The sequence below is a fragment of the Eleutherodactylus coqui genome, chromosome 6 (assembly GCF_035609145.1).
Source record: "Eleutherodactylus coqui strain aEleCoq1 chromosome 6, aEleCoq1.hap1, whole genome shotgun sequence".
Lineage (NCBI taxonomy): Eukaryota > Metazoa > Chordata > Amphibia > Anura > Eleutherodactylidae > Eleutherodactylus > Eleutherodactylus coqui.
In genome coordinates, this window is record NC_089842.1 from 234,671,187 (window position 1) to 234,691,258 (window position 20,072).

Below are 20,072 nucleotides of genomic sequence, written 5' to 3' on the forward strand. Positions count from 1 at the left end.
TAATACTGCTCCTATGTACAAGAATATAACTACTATAATGCTACCTCCTATGTACAAAAATATAACTACTATAATACTGCCTCTATGTACAAGAATATAACTACTATAATACTGCCCCCTATGTACAAGAATATAACTACTATAATACTGCCCCCCTGTACAAGAAGATAACTACTATAATACTGCCCCCTATGTACAAGAATATAACTACTACAATACTGCCCCATGTACATGAATATAACTGCTATAATATTGCCCCCCATGTGCAAGATTATAATTACTGTAATACCGTCCCCTATGTACAAGAATAGCACTAGTATAATACTGCTCCTATGTACAAGAATATAACTACTATAATACTGGCCCCTATGTACAAGAATATAACTACTATAATACTCCTCCTATGTACAAGAATATAACTACTATAATGCTGCCCTCTATGTACATGAATATAACTACTATAATACTGCCTCCTATGTACAAGAATATAAAAACTACAATACTGCCCCATGTACATGAATATAACTGCTATAATACTGCCTCCTATGTACAAGAATATAACTACTATAATACTGCTCCTATGTACATGAATATAACTGCTATAATACTGCCTCCTATGTACAAGAATATAACTACTATAATACTGCCCCCCATGTGCAAGATTATAACTACTATAATACTGTCCCATATGTACAAGAATAGCACTACTATCATACTGCTCCTATGTACAAGAATACAACTACTATAATACTCCCCCTTTGTACAAGAATATAACTACTGTAATACACCACCTCTGTACATGAATATAACTACTATAATACTGCCCCTATGTACAAGAATATAACTACTGTAATACTCCCCCTTTGTACAAGAATATAACTACTGTAATACACCCCCTCTGTACATGAATATAACTACTATAATACTGCCTCCTATGTACAAGAATATAACTACTATAATACTCCTCCTATGTACAAGAATATAACTACTATAATGCTGCCCTCTATGTACATGAATATAACTACTATAATACTGCCTCCTATGTACAAGAATATAAAAACTACAATACTGCCCCATGTACATGAATATAACTGCTATAATACTGCCTCCTATGTACAAGAATATAACTACTACAATACTGCTGCTAAGTACAAGAATATAACTACTTTAATACTGCTACCTATGTACAATAATATAACTACTATAATACTGCCCCCCATGTACAAGAATATAACTAGTATAGTACTGCCCCCAACATGCAATAATATAACTACTATAATACTGCCCCAATGTACAAGAATATAACTACTATAATACTGCTTCCTATGTACAAGAATATAACTACTATAATACTGCCCCCTATGTACAAGAATAGAACTACTTTAATACTGCTACCTATGTACAATAATATAACTACTATAATACTGCCCCCCATGTACAAGAATATAACTAGTATAGTACTGCCCCCAACATGCAATAATATAACTACTATAATACTGCCCCAATGTACAAGAATATAACTACTATAATACTGCTTCCTATGTACAAGAATATAACTACTATAATACTGCCCCCTATGTACAAGAATAGAACTACAATAATACTGCCCCCCTATGTACAAGAATATAACTACTATAATACGGCCTCCTATGTACAAGACTATAACTACTATAATACTGCTCCCTATGTACAAGAATATAACTACTATAATACTGCTCCTATGTACAAGACTATAACTACTGTAATACTGCTACCTATGTGCAAGAAAATAATTACTATAATACTGCTCCCTTTCTACAAGAATATACCTACTACAATACTGCCCCATTTACAAGAATATAACTACTATAATACTGTCCCCTATGAACAAGAATATAACTACTATAATACTGCCCCTCTGTACAAGAATATAACTACTGTAATACTGCCCCTCTGTACAAGAATATAACTACTATAATACTGCCTCCTATGTACAAGAATATAACTACTATAATACTGCCCCCTATGTACAAGAGTATAACTACTATAATACTGCCCCCTATGTACAAGAATATAACTACTATAATACTGCCCCCTATGTAGAAGAATATAACTACTATAATACTGCCCCCTATGTACAAGAATATAGCTACTATAATACTGCCTCTATGTACAAGAATATAACGACTATAATACTGCCCCCTATGTACAAGAATATAACTACTATAATACTGCCCCTATGTACAAGAATATAACTACTATAATACTGCCCCCTATGTACAAGAATATAACTACTATAATGCTACCTCCTTTGTACAAAAATAGAAATATTATAATATTGCCCCTGTGTACAAGAATATAAGTATTGTAATGTTGCCCCTCTGTACAAGAAGATAACTACTATAATACTGCCCTCTATGTACAAGAATATAACTATTACAATACTGCCCCATATACTTGAATATAACTGCTATAATATTGCCCCCCATGTGCAAGATTATAATTACTACAATACTGTCCCCTATGTACAAGAATGGCACTACTGTAATACTGCTCCTATGTACAAGAATATAACTACTGTAATACTGCCCCTCTGTACATGAATATAACTACTATAATACTGCTCCCTATGTACAAGAATATAACTACTGTAATACGGCTACCCATTTACAAGAATATAACTACTTTAATACTGCCCCCCCATTTACAATAATATAACTACTATAATACTGCCCCCACCATGTACAAGAATCTAACTACTATAATACTGCCCCCTATGTACAAGAATATAACTACTATAATACTGCCCCCTATGTACAAGAATATAACTACAATAATACTGCCTCCTATGTACAAGAATATAACTACTAAAATACTGCCCCCTATGTAAAGAATATAACTACTATAATACTGCCCCAATGTACAAGAATCTAACTACTATAATACTTCTCATATGTGCAAGAATATAACTTCTATAATAGTGCCTCCTATGTACAAGAATATAACTACTATAACACTGCCCCCTATGTTACAAGAATATAACTACTATAATACTGCCCCTTATGTACAAGATTATAACTACAATAATACTGCTCCCTATGTACAAGAATATAACTACTATAATACTGCTCCTATGTACAAGAATATAACTACTTTAATACTGCCCCCTATGTACAAGAATATAACTACTATAATACTGCCCCCTATGTAGAAGAATATAACTACTATAATACTGCCCCCTATGTACAAGAATATAGCTACTATAATACTGCCTCTATGTACAAGAATATAACTACTATAATACTGCCCCCTATGTACAAGAATATAACTACTATAATACTGCCCCTATGTACAAGAATATAACTACTATAATACTGCCCCCTATGTACAAGAATATAACTACTATAATACTGCCTCCTATGTGCAAGAATATAACTACCATAATACTGCCTCCTATGTACAAGAATATAACTACTATAATACTGCTCCTATGTACAAGAATATAACTACTATAATACTGCTCCCTATGTACAAGAATATAAATACTATAATACTGGCCCCTATATACAAGAATATAACAACTACAATACTGCTTCCTATGTACAAGAATATAACTACTATAATACTGCCTCCTATGTACAAGAATATAACTACTATAATACTGCTCCCTATGTACAAGAATATAACTACTATAATACTGCCTCCTCTGTACAAGAATATAACTACTATAATACTGCCCCCTATGTACAAGAATATAACTGCTATAATACTGCCCCTATGTACAAGAATATAACTACTATAATACTGCTCCTATATATAAGAATATAACTACTATAATACTGGCTCCTATGTACAAGAATATAACTACTATAATACTGCCCCTATGTACAAGAATATAACTACTATAATACTGCCCCCTATGTACAAGAATATAACTACAATAATAATGCTCCTATGTACAAGAATATAACTACTATAATACTGCCTCTATGTACAAGAATATAACTACTATAATACTGCCCCCTATGTACAAGAATATAACTACTATAATACTGCCTCTTATGTGCAAGAATATAACTACTATAATACTGCCCCCTATGTACAAGAATATAACTACAATAATACTGCTCCTATGTATAAGAATATAACTACTATAATACTGCCCCCTATGTACAAGAATATAGCTACTATAATACTGCCTCCTATGTACAAGAATATAACTACTATAATACTGCCCCCTATGTACAAGAATAAAACTACTATAATACTGCCCCTATGTACAAGAATATAACTACTATAATAGTGCCGCCAAATAAACAAATGCATAACTACTATAATACTGCCCCTATGTACAAGAATATAACTACTATAATACTGCCTCCTATGTACAAGAATATAACTACTATAATACTGCCTCCTATGTACAAGAATATAACTACTATAATACTGCTTCCTATGTACAAGAATATAGCTACTATAATACTGCCTCTATGTACAAGAATATAACTACTATAAAACTGCTCCTATGTACAAGAATATAACTACTATAATACTGCCCCCTATGTACAAGAATATAACTACAATAATACTGTCCTCTATGTAGAAGAATAAAACTACTATAATACTGCCCTCTATGTACAAGAATATAACTACTATAATACGACCTCCTATGTACAAGACTATAACTACTATAATACTGCTCCCTATGTACAAGAATATAACTACTATAATACTGGCTCCTATGTGCAAGAATATAACTACTGTAATACTGCTACCTATGTGCGAGAAAATAACTACTATAATACTGCCCTCTATGTACAAGAATATAACTACTATAATACGACCTCCTATGTACAAGACTATAACTACTATAATACTGCTCCCTATGTACAAGAATATAACTACTATAATACTGGCTCCTATGTGCAAGAATATAACTACTGTAATACTGCTACCTATGTACAAGAATATAACTACAATAATAATGCTCCTATGTACAAGAATATAACTACTATAATACTGCCTCTATGTACAAGAATATAACTACTATAATACTGCCCCCTATGTACAAGAATATAACTACTATAATACTGCCTCTTATGTACAAGAATATAACTACTATAATACTGCCCCCTATGTACAAGAATATAACTACAATAATACTGCTCCTATGTATAAGAATATAACTACTATAATACTGCCCCCTATGTACAAGAATATAACTACTATAATACTGCCCCTATGTACAAGAATATAACTACTATAATACTGCCTCCTATGTACAAGAATATAACTACTATAATACTGCCCCCTATGTACAAGAATATAGCTACTATAATACTGCCTCTATGTACAAGAATATAACTACTATAAAACTGCTCCTATGTACAAGAATATAACTACTATAATACTGGCTCCTATGTGCAAGAATATAACTACTGTAATACTGCTACCTATGTGCGAGAAAATAACTACTATAATACTGCCCTCTATGTACAAGAATATAACTACTATAATACGACCTCCTATGTACAAGACTATAACTACTATAATACTGCTCCCTATGTACAAGAATATAACTACTATAATACTGGCTCCTATGTGCAAGAATATAACTACTGTAATACTGCTACCTATGTACAAGAATATAACTACAATAATAATGCTCCTATGTACAAGAATATAACTACTATAATACTGCCTCTATGTACAAGAATATAACTACTATAATACTGCCCCCTATGTACAAGAATATAACTACTATAATACTGCCTCTTATGTACAAGAATATAACTACTATAATACTGCCCCCTATGTACAAGAATATAACTACAATAATACTGCTCCTATGTATAAGAATATAACTACTATAATACTGCCCCCTATGTACAAGAATATAACTACTATAATACTGCCCCTATGTACAAGAATATAACTACTATAATACTGCCTCCTATGTACAAGAATATAACTACTATAATACTGCCCCCTATGTACAAGAATATAGCTACTATAATACTGCCTCTATGTACAAGAATATAACTACTATAAAACTGCTCCTATGTACAAGAATATAACTACTATAATACTGCCCCCTATGTACAAGAATATAACTACAATAATACTGTCCTCTATGTAGAAGAATAAAACTACTATAATACTGCCCTCTATGTACAAGAATATAACTACTATAATACGACCTCCTATGTACAAGACTATAACTACTATAATACTGCTCCCTATGTACAAGAATATAACTACTTTAATACTGGCTCCTATGTGCAAGAATATAACTACTGTAATACTGCTACCTATGTGCGAGAGTATAACTACTATAATACTGCCCCATATGTACAAGGATATAACTACTATAATACTGCCCCTATGTACAAGAATATAACTACTATAATACTGCTCCCTTTCTACAAGAATATACCTACTGCAATACTGCCCCATGTACAAGAATATAACTACTATAATACTGTCCCCTATGAACAAGAATATAACTACTATAATACTGCCCTCTATGTACAAGAGTATCACTAATATAATACTGCCCTTCTGTACAAGAATATAACTACTATAATACTGCCTCCTACGTACAAGAATATAACTACTATAAAACTGCCCGCTATGTACAAGAGTATAACTACTATAATACTGCCCCCTATGTACAAGAATATAACTACTATAATGCTACCTCCTTTGTACAAAAATAGAAATATTATAATATTGCCCCTGTGTACAAGAATATAACTATTGTAATGTTGCCCCTCTGTACAAGAAGATAACTACTATAATACTGCCCCTATGTACAAGAATATAACTTTTACAATACTGCCCCATGTACTTGAATATAACTGCTATAATATTGCCCCCCATGTGCAAGCTTATAATTACTACAATACTGTCCCCTATGTACAAGAATGGCACTACTATAATACTGCTCCTATGTACAAGAATATAACTACTGTAATACTGCCCCTCTGTACAAGAATATAACTACTATAATACTGCTCCCTATGTACAAGAATATAACTATTATAATACTGCTCCCTATGTACAAGAATATAACTACTGTAATACGGCTACCCATTTACAAGAATATAACTACTTTAATACTGCCCCCCCATTTACAAGAATATAACTACTATAATACTTCTCCTATGTACAAGAATCTAACTACTATAATACTGCCCCCCATGTTCAAGAATATAACTACAATAATACTGCCCTCTATGTACAAGAATATAACTACTATAATACGACCTCCTATGTACAAGACTATAACTACTATAATACTGCTCCCTATGTACAAGAATATAACTACTTTAATACTGGCTCCTATGTGCAAGAATATAACTACTGTAATACTGCTACCTATGTGCGAGAAAATAACTACTATAATACTGCTCCCTTTCTACAAGAATATACCTACTACAATACTGCCCCATGTACAAGAATATAACTACTATAATACTGTCCCCTATGAACAAGAATATAACTACTATAATACTTCCCTCTATGTACAAGAGTATCACTAATATAATACTGCCCCTCCGTACAAGAATATAACTACTATAATACTGCCCCCTATGTACAAGAGTATAACTACTATAATACTGCCTCCTACGTACAAGAATATAACTACTATAATACTGCCCTCTATGTACAAGAGTATCACTAATATAATACTGCCCCTCTGTACAAGAATATAACTACTATAATACTGCCTCCTACGTACAAGAATATAACTACTATAATACTGCCCCCTATGTACAAGAATATAACTACTATAATACTGCCCCCTATGTACAAGAATATAACTACTATAATACTGCCCCCTATGTACAAGAATATAACTACTATAATGCTACCTCCTTTGTACAAAAATAGAAATATTATAATATTGCCCCTGTGTACAAGAATATAACTACTATAATACTGCCCCCTATGTACAAGTATATAACTACTATAATACTGCTCCTATGTACAAGAATATAACTACTATAATACTGCCCCCCATGTACAAGAATATAACTACTATAATACTGCTCCCTATGTACAAGAATATAACTACTATAAAACTGCCCCCTATGTACAAGAATATAACTACTATAATACTGCCCCCTATGTACAAGAATATAACTACTATAATACTGCCCCCTTTGTACAAGAATATAACTACTATAATACTGCCCCCTATGTACAAGAATATAACTACTACAATACTGCCCTATATGTACAAGAATATAACTACTATAATACTGCCCCTATGTACAAGAATATAACTACTATAATACTGCCTCCTATGTACAAGACTATAACTACTATAATACTGCTCCCTATATACAAGAATATAACTACTATAATACTACCCCCTATGTACAAGAATATAACTACTATAATACTGCTCCCTATGTACAAGAATATAACTACTATAATACTGCCCCCTATATACAAGAATATAACTACTATAATACTGCTCCCTATGTACAAGAATATAACTACTATAATACTGCCCCCTATATACAAGAATATAACTACTATAATACTGCCCCTATGTACAAGAATATAACTGCTATAATACTGCTCCCTATGTACAAGAATATAACTACTATAATACTGCCCCCTATATACAAGAATATAACTACTATAATACTGCTCCCTATGTACAAGAATATAACTACTATAATACCACCCCTATGTACAAGAATATAAATACTATAATACTGCTCCTATGTACAAGAATATAACTACTATAATACTGCTCCCTATGTACAAGAATATAACTATTACAATACTGCCCCATGTACTTGAATATAACTGCTATAATATTGCCCCCCATGTGCAAGCTTATAATTACTACAATACTGTCCCCTATGTACAAGAATGGCACTACTATAATACTGCTCCTATGTACAAGAATATAACTACTGTAATACTGCTCCCTATGTACAAGAATATAACTATTATAATACTGCTCCCTATGTACAAGAATATAACTACTGTAATACGGCTACCCATTTACAAGAATATAACTACTTTAATACTGCCCCCCCCCTTTTACAAGAATATAACTACTATAATACTTCTCCCATGTACAAGATTCTAACTACTATAATACTGCCCCCCATGTTCAAGAATAGAACTACAATAATACTGCATCCTATGTACAAGAATATAACTACTATAATACTGCCCCCTATGTACAAGAATATAACTACTATAATACTGCCCCAATGTACAAGAATCTAACTACTATAATACTTCTTATATGTGCAAGAATATAACTTCTATAATAGTGCCTCCTATGTACAAGAATATAACTACTATAACACTGCCCCCTATGTTACTAGAATATAACTACTATAATACTGCTCCCTATATACAAGATTATAACTACAATAATACTGCTCCTATGTACAAGAATATAACTACTATAATACTGCTCCTATGTACAAGAATATAACTACTATAATACTGCCTCCTATGTACAAGAATATAACTACTATAATACTGCCTCTATGTACAAGAATATAACTACTATAATTCTGCTCCCTATGTACAAGTATATAACTACTATAATACTGCCCACTATGTACAAGAATATAACTACTATAATACTGCCTCCTATGTACAAGAATATAACTACTATATTACTGCCCCCTATGTACAAGAATATAACTACTATAATACTGCTTCCTATGTACAAGAATATAACTACTATAATAATGCTTCTATGCACAAGAATATAACTACTATAATACTGCCTCCTATGTACAAGAATATAACTACTATATTACTGCCCCCTATGTACAAGAATATAACTACTATAATACTGCCCCCTATGTACAAGAATATAACTACAATAATACTGCTCCCTATGTAGAAGAATATAACTACTATAATACTGCCCCCTATGTAGAAGAATATAACTACTATAATACTGCCCCCTATGTACAAGAATATAACTACTATAATACTGCCCCCTTTGTACAAGAATATAACTACTATAATACTGCCCCCTATGTACAAGAATATAACTACTACAATACTGCCCTATATGTACAAGAATATAACTACTATAATACTGCCCCTATGTACAAGAATATAACTACTATAATACTGCCTCCTATGTACAAGACTATAACTACTACAATACTGCTCCCTATATACAAGAATATAACTACTATAATACTGCCCCTATGTACAAGAATATAACTACTATAATACTGCTCCCTATGTACAAGAATATAACTACTATAATACTGCCCCCTATATACAAGAATATAACTACTATAATACTGCTCCCTATGTACAAGAATATAACTACTATAATACCACCCCTATGTACAAGAATATAAATACTATAATACTGCTCCTATGTACAAGAATATAACTACTATAATACTGCCCCCTATATACAAGAATATAACTGCTATAATACTGCCCCCTATGTACAAGAATATAACTACTACAATACTGCCCTATATGTACAAGAATATAACTACTATAATACTGCCCCTATGTACAAGAATATAACTACTATAATACTGCCCCTATGTACAAGAATATAACTACTATAATACTGCCCCCTATGTACAAGAATATAACTACTATAATACTGTCTCCTATGTACAAGAATATAGCTACTATAATACTGCCCCCTATGTAGAAGAATATAACTACTATAATACTGCCCCCTATGTACAAGAATATAACTACTATAATACTGCCCCCTTTGTACAAGAATATAACTACTATAATACTGCCCCTATGTACAAGAATATAACTACTATAATACTGCCTCCTATGTACAAGAATATACCTTGGTTAATACTGCCCCCTATGTACAAGAATATAACTATTATCATACTGCTCCTATGTACAATAATATAACTACTATAATACTGCTCGCTATGTACAAGAATATAACTACTATAATACTGCTCCCTATGTACAAGAATATAATTACTATAATACAGCCCCCTATGTACAAGAATATACCTACTATAATACTGCCCCCTGTGTACAAGAATATACCTACTATAATACTGCCCCCTATGTGCAAGAATATAATTACTATAATACAGCCCCCTATGTACAAGAATATACCTACTATAATACTGCCCCCTGTGTACAAGAATATAACTACTATAATACTGCCCTCTATGTGTAAGAATATAACTACTATAATACTGCCCCTATGTGCAAGAATATAACTACTATAATACTGCTCCCTATGTACAAGAATATAATTACTATAATACAGCCCCCTATGTACAAGAATATACCTACTATAATACTGCCCCCTGTGTACAAGAATATACCTACTATAATACTGCCCTCTATGTGTAAGAATATAACTACTATAATACTGCCCCTATGTACAAGAATATAACTACTATAATACTGCCCCCTATGTACAAGAATATAACTACTATAATACTGCTCCTATGTACAAGAATATAATTACTATAATACAGCCCCCTATGTACAAGAATATACCTACTATAATACTGCCCCCTGTGTACAAGAATATAACTACTATAATACTGCCTGGAATTCTTATTAGAGATATCCGAATGTCAGGGCAATCATTGTTGTTTCGAAGCTCATAATCTTATCACACGGTTTGCAGCACTAAGTTCAACTCAACTGGATCTTTGCAGGAAATGTTTTTCGCAGCATCCTTGCCAGTAGCGCGGGTCAGCCAGGATTCAGGCCATGAAGGCTACATGGTAACAGTACAAGGAATGCGCAGAGTACATCACTTCAATACACATTAATGGGGAGCAAACGTTTGTTGGATCAATTGATGATGGGCCTCGGTGGAGCGGGCAGTCAGCTACTCTGGTGCTCTCACCGGCAGTGTGTTCCATGACTGGAGGCTCCTTATGAACCCTGTCCTTCACATGTTCACATATCTCTGGGTGCCTCCTGTATGGCTGGGACTACGTTTTGTTGCATCTGCATGTGCATCACTTAAAGGGGTTGTTCAGGTAGGGCTGCCCGGGCTAAAATAGTAAACTGCGATATGCTTGCTCCTCCGCGGCCGCTGGAAGGTAAGTATATCTCACTTTATTATTCTTCTCCAAGCAGCCCTATTGCAGCAAGGTTGTTCAGTAACCAGACAACCCCTTTTAAAGGGGTTGTAAACTTTTAATGGCCTAACCCTAGATTAAGGCCATTAATAGTAGCTCAACGGGAGGTCCCTTGCCTGGGACCCCTGTGGATCAGATGTTTCCTGGTTTTATGCACTTGTACACTGAGATGATTTTTGCAGGAAGCAGACAGCTCTGTTCTTACTGCAGTGGCCATACTTGGTATTGCATGCATAGCTTACATTGCAGGGAATGGAAACGTCTGGGTCCTTAGATAGTGTCTGATCCCCTCACCAGGAGTAGTCTGCGGTCTACTACCAAGACCCTCTTCTTGCTTTGGGCATACTGTATAACAGTGGGGCCTTGACTCCGATGGAGAAGCATGAGGAGCTTTTCCTACATGGCGTCTTTCAGCTTGCGGATGAGATGATGGGGAAATCACATAGAGACTGGTGCTGTGGCACAGAACTAATGTGCACCTTCTCACCAGAAGTGGGACAAGAGGTCAACCCTAAAGGCCCCCAATGTTCAGAAATGGACAGGAATGGGTTCAAAGACAGCTACCACGGATCTTTCTTCAGAAATGCCAAGATTAAACCCCGGATTCCCGATACTGCAGGCTCACTGGGCAATGCTTCCAGGGATCAAGATGGCTTCAAAGCTTAGATTATATGGTATTCCCTGTGAAGGTGAATTCCAATTTGGCTCCTTCTTGAGTCCGAGTCCGGCTAAGCCTCCAACAAGAAGAGAAGCTTCCCCAACTGTTCCTTCCAAAGATGTAAAAGACCCTTATGGTGCCACAAAATATTTAATGGAGAAAGTAACCCAAGAGATAAAGAGGGTGGGCAGAGGGTCTCAAAAGCAAAAAAATAAGGTTCTCCTGCTTGGTGGGCAGTCAACGATGACATCGGAAACCAAGTGGGAAGGAGACTGGGGTTCTTCCTTCTGTAATGAGACAGGGCAGGAGGCTAATATCTAACTCCCACCTGGCTGCACTACAGTTAATAATGGGGGGCTTGATGTTAGGGGTGGTCTCTGCTCCTGGGCTGATGTTACAGTGTAGTGGGGTGCAGGTCTCCCAGTGGAAAGGAGCTCCATAGTCAGGAAGGGGTTAACAAAAAAACCAGTTCGCATTGATTGTAGCTTCAGGTGGCTTACAGGGTGATATCCAAAGCAGTCCTTTTCCCAACATGCAATTCCAGAGATGGTGACTGGAGATACTGCTCTTACAACTAAAGGCCCATTTAGACACAAGAATTATCGCTCAAAAGCCGTCTTTTGAGCAAAACTTGTGTCTAACCGCACTGACATCCTGCAGTTTTCGTTAAGCCGTCGCTCATCGTTGTCTTTCAGACTGCTGAAACACAATGACGAGCCTTATCAGGAATTCACAGCTGGATACAGCTGATACTATTGTTTCAGCTGTATCCCGCTCCCTGAACACAGCCGGATTGTATGAGGAACAGAGCGGTCCAGCTGTGTTTTCCATTCCCCTTCGGAGCACTCGGCTGTATAACAGCCGGGCGCTCCATGCAGAGAACAGCTGGATGCAGGAGACAAGCGGGGACACCTCCTTCGTCTTCTGCATCCTCTGCTTGTTGCGCTTGGCTGTATAACAACTGGGTGCTCCGAGCGGGGAACAGCTGGATGCAGAAGGCAAGTGACCCCGCTTGTCTTCTGCATCCCCCGCTCGGAGCGCAATGTTTCAGCGATCACCTTGCGCTGTAAATGGACACAACGATCTTTTGAGTGATAATTGTTGTGTCTAAATAGGCCTTAAGTTCGGTACCGCTTATCCAGGTTTTTCACCGCGGCCCTGGGACAAATCCTGCCTTGTCATACTTGTCACCTTCTTCAGACCCAAGAACCAGGCTACATGAGGATTGGTGTTAAGTTCCCTAACCGGCTGCCTGCACTTAGTGCTACACCTCATGTGCTCTCCTATCTGAAGCTTCTGGAAATGTTCAAAACATTTTATAAACTTCTGGGGTCCTCCAACAGCATAGAGCAGGAGGGCTGAAGGGTCAATTACACTAAGCAATACTGAGTAACCGAAGCTGTTCTATCCCTCTGACCTATAAACTGATCCACCAGTCACCAATGCCAATCTAGACATCAATTCAGCCTATTTAACATGAAGAACAACACAGAATCATTACAGTAGTGAGGATGTAACTCAGGAGCAGTACAGGATAAGTAATGTATGTACACAGTGACTCCACCAGTAGAATAGTGAGTGCAGCTCTGGAGTATAATACAGGATGTAACTCCGGATCAGTACAGGATAAGTAATGTATGTACACAGTGACTCCACCAGCAGAATAGTGAGTGCAGCTCTGGAGTATAATACAGAATGTAACTCCGGATCAGTACAGGATAAGTAATGTATGTACACAGTGACTCCAACAGCAGAATAGTGAGTGCAGCTCTGGGGTATAATACAGGATGTAACTCAGGATCAGTACAGGATAAGTAATGTATGTACACAGTGACTCCACCAGCAGAATAGTGAGTGCAGCTCTGGAGTATAATTCAGCATGTAACTCAGGAACAGTACAGGATAAGTAATGTATGTACACAGTGACTCCACCAGCAGAATAGTGAGTGCAGCTCTGGGGTATAATACAGGATGTAACTCAGGATCAGTACAGGATAAGTAATGTATGTACACAGTGACTCCACCAGCAGAATAGTGAGTGCAGCTCTGGAGTATAATTCAGCATGTAACTCAGGAACAGTACAGGATAAGTAATGTATGTACACAGTGACTCCACCAGCAGAATAGTGAGTGCAGCTCTGGGGTATAATACAGGATGTAACTCAGGATCAGTACAGGATAAGTAATGTGTGTACACAGTGACCCCCACCAGCAGAATAGTGAGTGCAGCTCTGGGGTATAATACAGAATGTAACTCAGGATTAGTACAGGATAAGTAATGTATGTACACAGTGACTCCACCAGCAGAATAGTGAGTGCAGCTCTGGAGTATAATACAGGATGTAACTCAGGATCAGTACAGGATAAGTAATGTATGTACACAGTGACTCCACCAGCAGAATAGTGAGTGCAGCTCTGGAGTATAATTCAGCATGTAACTCAGGAACAGTACAGGATAAGTAATGTATGTACACAGTGACTCCACCAGCAGAATAGTGAGTGCAGCTCTGGGGTATAATACAGGATGTAACTCAGGATCAGTACAGGATAAGTAATGTATGTACACAGTGACTCCACCAGCAGAATAGTGAGTGCAGCTCTGGAGTATAATTCAGCATGTAACTCAGGAACAGTACAGGATAAGTAATGTATGTACACAGTGACTCCACCAGCAGAATAGTGAGTGCAGCTCTGGGGTATAATACAGGATGTAACTCAGGATCAGTACAGGATAAGTAATGTATGTACACAGTGACTCCACCAGCAGAATAGTGAGTGCAGCTCTGGAGTATAATTCAGCATGTAACTCAGGAACAGTACAGGATAAGTAATGTATGTACACAGTGACTCCACCAGCAGAATAGTGAGTGCAGCTCTGGGGTATAATACAGGATGTAACTCAGGATCAGTACAGGATAAGTAATGTGTGTACACAGTGACCCCCACCAGCAGAATAGTGAGTGCAGCTCTGGGGTATAATACAGAATGTAACTCAGGATTAGTACAGGATAAGTAATGTATGTACACAGTGACTCCACCAGCAGAATAGTGAGTGCAGCTCTGGAGTATAATACAGGATGTAACTCAGGATCAGTACAGGATAAGTAATGTATGTACACAGTGACTCCACCAGCAGAATAGTGAGTGCAGCTCTGGAGTATAATACAGGATGTAACTCAGGAGTAGTACAGCATAAGTAATGTATCTACACAGTGACTCCACCAGCAGAATAGTGAGTGCAGCTCTGGGGTATAATACGGGATGTAACTCAGGATCAGTACAGGATAAGTAATGTATCTACACAGTGACTCCACCAGCAGAATAGTGAGTGCAGCTCTGGAGTATAATACAGGATGTAACTCAGGATTAGTACAGGATAAGTAATGTATCTACACAGTGACTCCACCAGCAGAATAGTGAGTGCAGCTCTGGAGGATAATACAGGATGTAACTCAGGATCAGTACAGGATAAGTAATGTATGTACACAGTGACTCCACCAGCAGAATAGTGAGTGCAGCTCTGGAGTATAATACAGGATGTAACTCAGGAGTAGTACAGGATAAGTAATGTATCTACACAGTGACTCCACCAGCAGAATAGTGAGTGCAGGTCTGGAGTATAATACAGGATGTATCAGGATCAGTACAGGATAAGTAATGTATGTACACAGTAACTCCACCAGCAGAATAGTGAGTGCAGCTCTGGGGTATAATACAGGGTGTAACTCAGGATCAGTACAGGATAAGTAATGTATCTACACAGTGACTCCACCAGCAGAATAGTGAGTGCAGCTCTGGAGTATAATACAGGATGTAACTCAGGAGTAGTACAGGATAAGTAATGTATGTACACAGTGACTCCACCAGCAGAATAGGGAGTACAGCTCTGGAATATAATACAGGATGTAACTCAGGATCAGTCCAGGATAAGTAATGTATGTACACAATGACTACACCAGCAGAATAGTGAGTGCAGCTCTGGAGTATAATACAGGATGGAACTGAGGAGCAGTACAGGATAAGTAATGTATGTACACAGTGACTCCACTAGCAGAATAGTGAGCGCAGCTCTGGAGTATAAGGCAGGACTAGTAAAGCAATGTGTTTATAGAGTTTATGTAGATTCCCTCTACATATAAATACTAAAATAATGCTCAGTGCAGTCTTATAAATGCAGCCTCATGTGGTCGCTGTCCATCACTCTGTGGAACGCTGGCCTTGGGTCCTCCATGTATTATTACAGAGTGTATAATTCCTTGTCTGACTATACTCCTGATTTCTATATGGAAAGGTTATCCTGCTGCTTCACAGTTGGTCATTTTTCTAGTTCAGTAAGTCCATAAGGATTAGAAAGCTGCGGGGTCTCTTCCGCCAGCTCCAGGAATGTGCTTACTACCCGCCGCCAGCCGCCCCATGCTGCTCCGGGCTCACGAAACAAAAGGAACCTAATAACTCAGACAGCGGCGTCAGCAAATCTGCCCCCCCCCATCCAATAATACAGGATTATAGTATATCAGTGTGATGTATGGAATCATCTACCATATATCCTCTGTCTCTCATTACTCCTGATTGCACACTTTCTTTGGCCGGGACTTCAGGGGTTAATTTTTAGATTGCAAGCTGTTTAGTACGAGTTATTTTTGCTGTTCCTATTTGGATGTGGTTTTCAGTTTGATCTCTGATATCCTGTTATTATTACCCGTTCTCCTCCACCATCCAGCTGCACATCGTCCATTACAACTCCGACAAGTATGCGGATGTCAATGCAGCCAAAAGCAAGCCGAATGGACTGGCGGTACTGGGTGTCTTAATAGAGGTGAGAGGTGCCATATTACCTCCGTGTGGTAGGGTGTAGATGTGCAAAATTAGACTGACAGAGGGGTGGAGCTAAATTGCTGTCTGTTTCCAAGCGTGACCAGCAGAATTATGAAAGAAGCTCTGGAGCTGAATGGAGAACGACTTGGAATATGAACAGTATGATTGGGTCTATTGGTTATCCCCATCTCGTATAGTGATTTTATGATGAGTGGTGGTCTGACCTCTGGGTTCTCCATTGATCTTGACAGTGCAGGCGCTGCCGCAGTGGGCAGCCATGTTGAATACTTACAAGGATTGGAATTCCAAACTGCAAGACATTTAAAGGGGGTACTGATGATGACCTGTCCTCGGAAGAGATCATCAATAGTTGATCAACATGGGCCTGCCCGTCGGAATCCCCACTGATCGGCTGATTGACTGCCTTGCTGTTAGTGCAGCCAAACTGGATGTCATCATCACTTTCATTCAAATCATTCGACCCTGACCACAATGAAGAGCCGGGAGTGTAATACGAGGCATCGCTCTTATTGATTTCCACGGGAGTGAAGCCAACTATTACACTCTTGGCCTCTTACCACTGATGACGATGTCTGGTCTGCTGTACTGAAACTCGGCCAAACGATCAGCGGGGATCCTGAGTGGCGGGCTGCAGTCAATCAACTATTGATGACCTATCCTGAGGATAGCTGATCAGCACTTGTAGTCCCAGAATACCCCTTTAGTGGCATATTTCCACAGTTGACTTTTATCATCCATCCGAGTCTGATCGGTGTGTGTGGTGGGGTCTAACTTATCCACATCGCTTGTCCTGTAAATGTTGAGGATGTTCCCCAGTCAATGCTCCTGCAGAAATTCCACACCACTTGCGCCCCTTGCAAAGGTACCCTTCAAATGACCCTCTGGTCCCAAAACAAGAATTCTTCCCATGATTAGAGGGTTGCTTTTAATATTATTTAAAGGGGGTGTCTTGGACTTTGGTTGTTTTTTCTACTTATGACCTATCCTCAGGATTGGTCATCCATAGATGATCGGTGTGGGTCAGCCACTCAGGATCCCCGACAATCAGCTGATTTTCGATGCTGCCGTTAGCATGGACAGCACAGGAAGTGGACTACGCTGTCAATAGGAGCTGTGCCTGTAGTACCAAACCGAGCCACTATAATGCTGTCAGAGCTATCTGCTTCCTGCTCTGACCATAATGATAGTGGAGCTGGGAATCGTACTGGATTCCGAGCGGTGGTCCCTCACCAGTCATCTACAGAAAAAAAAAACACCCAAAGTCCGGACAACCCCAATAAAACTACTTTGATGAATCATTATCTCTTGTCTTCATCCTAAAATACAGACAGGAAGTGAGGATAACGCAGCTTACGGAAATATCATCAACTACCTGGATAAGGTCAGCTATGCAGGTAAGAAGATAATCTGGTCTAAAACATGTAATAGTTTTCTTTCTTGACCACTGATGTAGCCCTCATATTGCACCACTGAGAGGCGCTCTTCTCTAGCTGTATTGTTTTTGTCTCCGACAGACCAAAGCATATCCATTCCATCATTCAATATCAAAAACCTGCTTCCGGAGGGTTTGGGCCACTATTTCCGATATGCAGGCTCGTTGACTACTCCACCCTGCTACGAGAGCGTGGTGTGGACTGTCTTCCACAACAAAGTCCAGATATCGGTGTCTCAGGTGAGTGCGGTCCTAACATGTTAGCCATAAAAAACCTTGTCATGGGCCACCATTTTTTTTCAACTTCTTCAGTTTTCATGTAGAATCTCTCATGTGTGTTTGTAGATGGAGAAGCTCCAGACGATGCTTTATTCTACCCAAGCCAGTTCCCCCTCAGTCGTCCTACAGAATAATGTCCGGGATCCTCAGCCGCTGAACCAGAGGGTTGTCTATGCCTCCTTTATGATGCGTAAGTGAGGCTACTCTCTTCTCATAGTATTACAAATCCAAGGTCTACACACCTCACCTGTAGTAGAGTCCTACAACTCTACAAAGTCAGCTATGATAACTTATTCTACCCTTAGCTATGAGAAGGTTGCGAATCCTCCTCATCTAGTGAAAAGCAGGGTCCTTTCAGTCATCAAATAAAAGGTTCCACTATTATAGGATTCAGTATCACTACCATTACATGCCTACAAGTCCAAATATATATGGCATAGATCCCACGAGATGATGAGATAGTTCTGCAGGAATATCGGCCCCTGCGGACAGGAAGCTTAGAATCATAGAATGGTAGAGTTGGAGGGGACCTCCAGGGTCATCTGGTCCGATTCCCTGCTCAATGCCGGATCACTAAATCATCCCAGACAGATGTCTGTCCAGCCTCTGTTTCAAGACTTCTATTGAAGGAGAACTCGCCACCTCCCGTGGCAACCTGTTCCACTCATTGATCACCCTCACTGTCTAATATCTAATCCGTGTCTCCTCCCTTTCAGTTTCATCCCATTGCTTCTAGTCTTTGCTTGTGCAGATGAGAATAGGGCTGATCCCTCTGCACTGT

At 37.8% G+C, this 20,072-nt stretch overlaps 1 protein-coding gene across 1 annotated transcript in view; it reads left to right on the forward strand.

Annotated features, from left to right (window-relative positions):
- Positions 1–20,072, forward strand: part of CA14 (carbonic anhydrase 14) — a 55,294-nt gene that overhangs the window by 29,598 nt on the left and 5,624 nt on the right. Inside the window, exons 5-8 of the mRNA XM_066609128.1 lie at positions 17,465–17,560; positions 18,908–18,974; positions 19,095–19,252; positions 19,358–19,481. Coding sequence (XP_066465225.1) covers positions 17,465–17,560; positions 18,908–18,974; positions 19,095–19,252; positions 19,358–19,481 — 445 coding nt within the window. The remainder of the gene's footprint in view (positions 1–17,464; positions 17,561–18,907; positions 18,975–19,094; positions 19,253–19,357; positions 19,482–20,072) is intronic.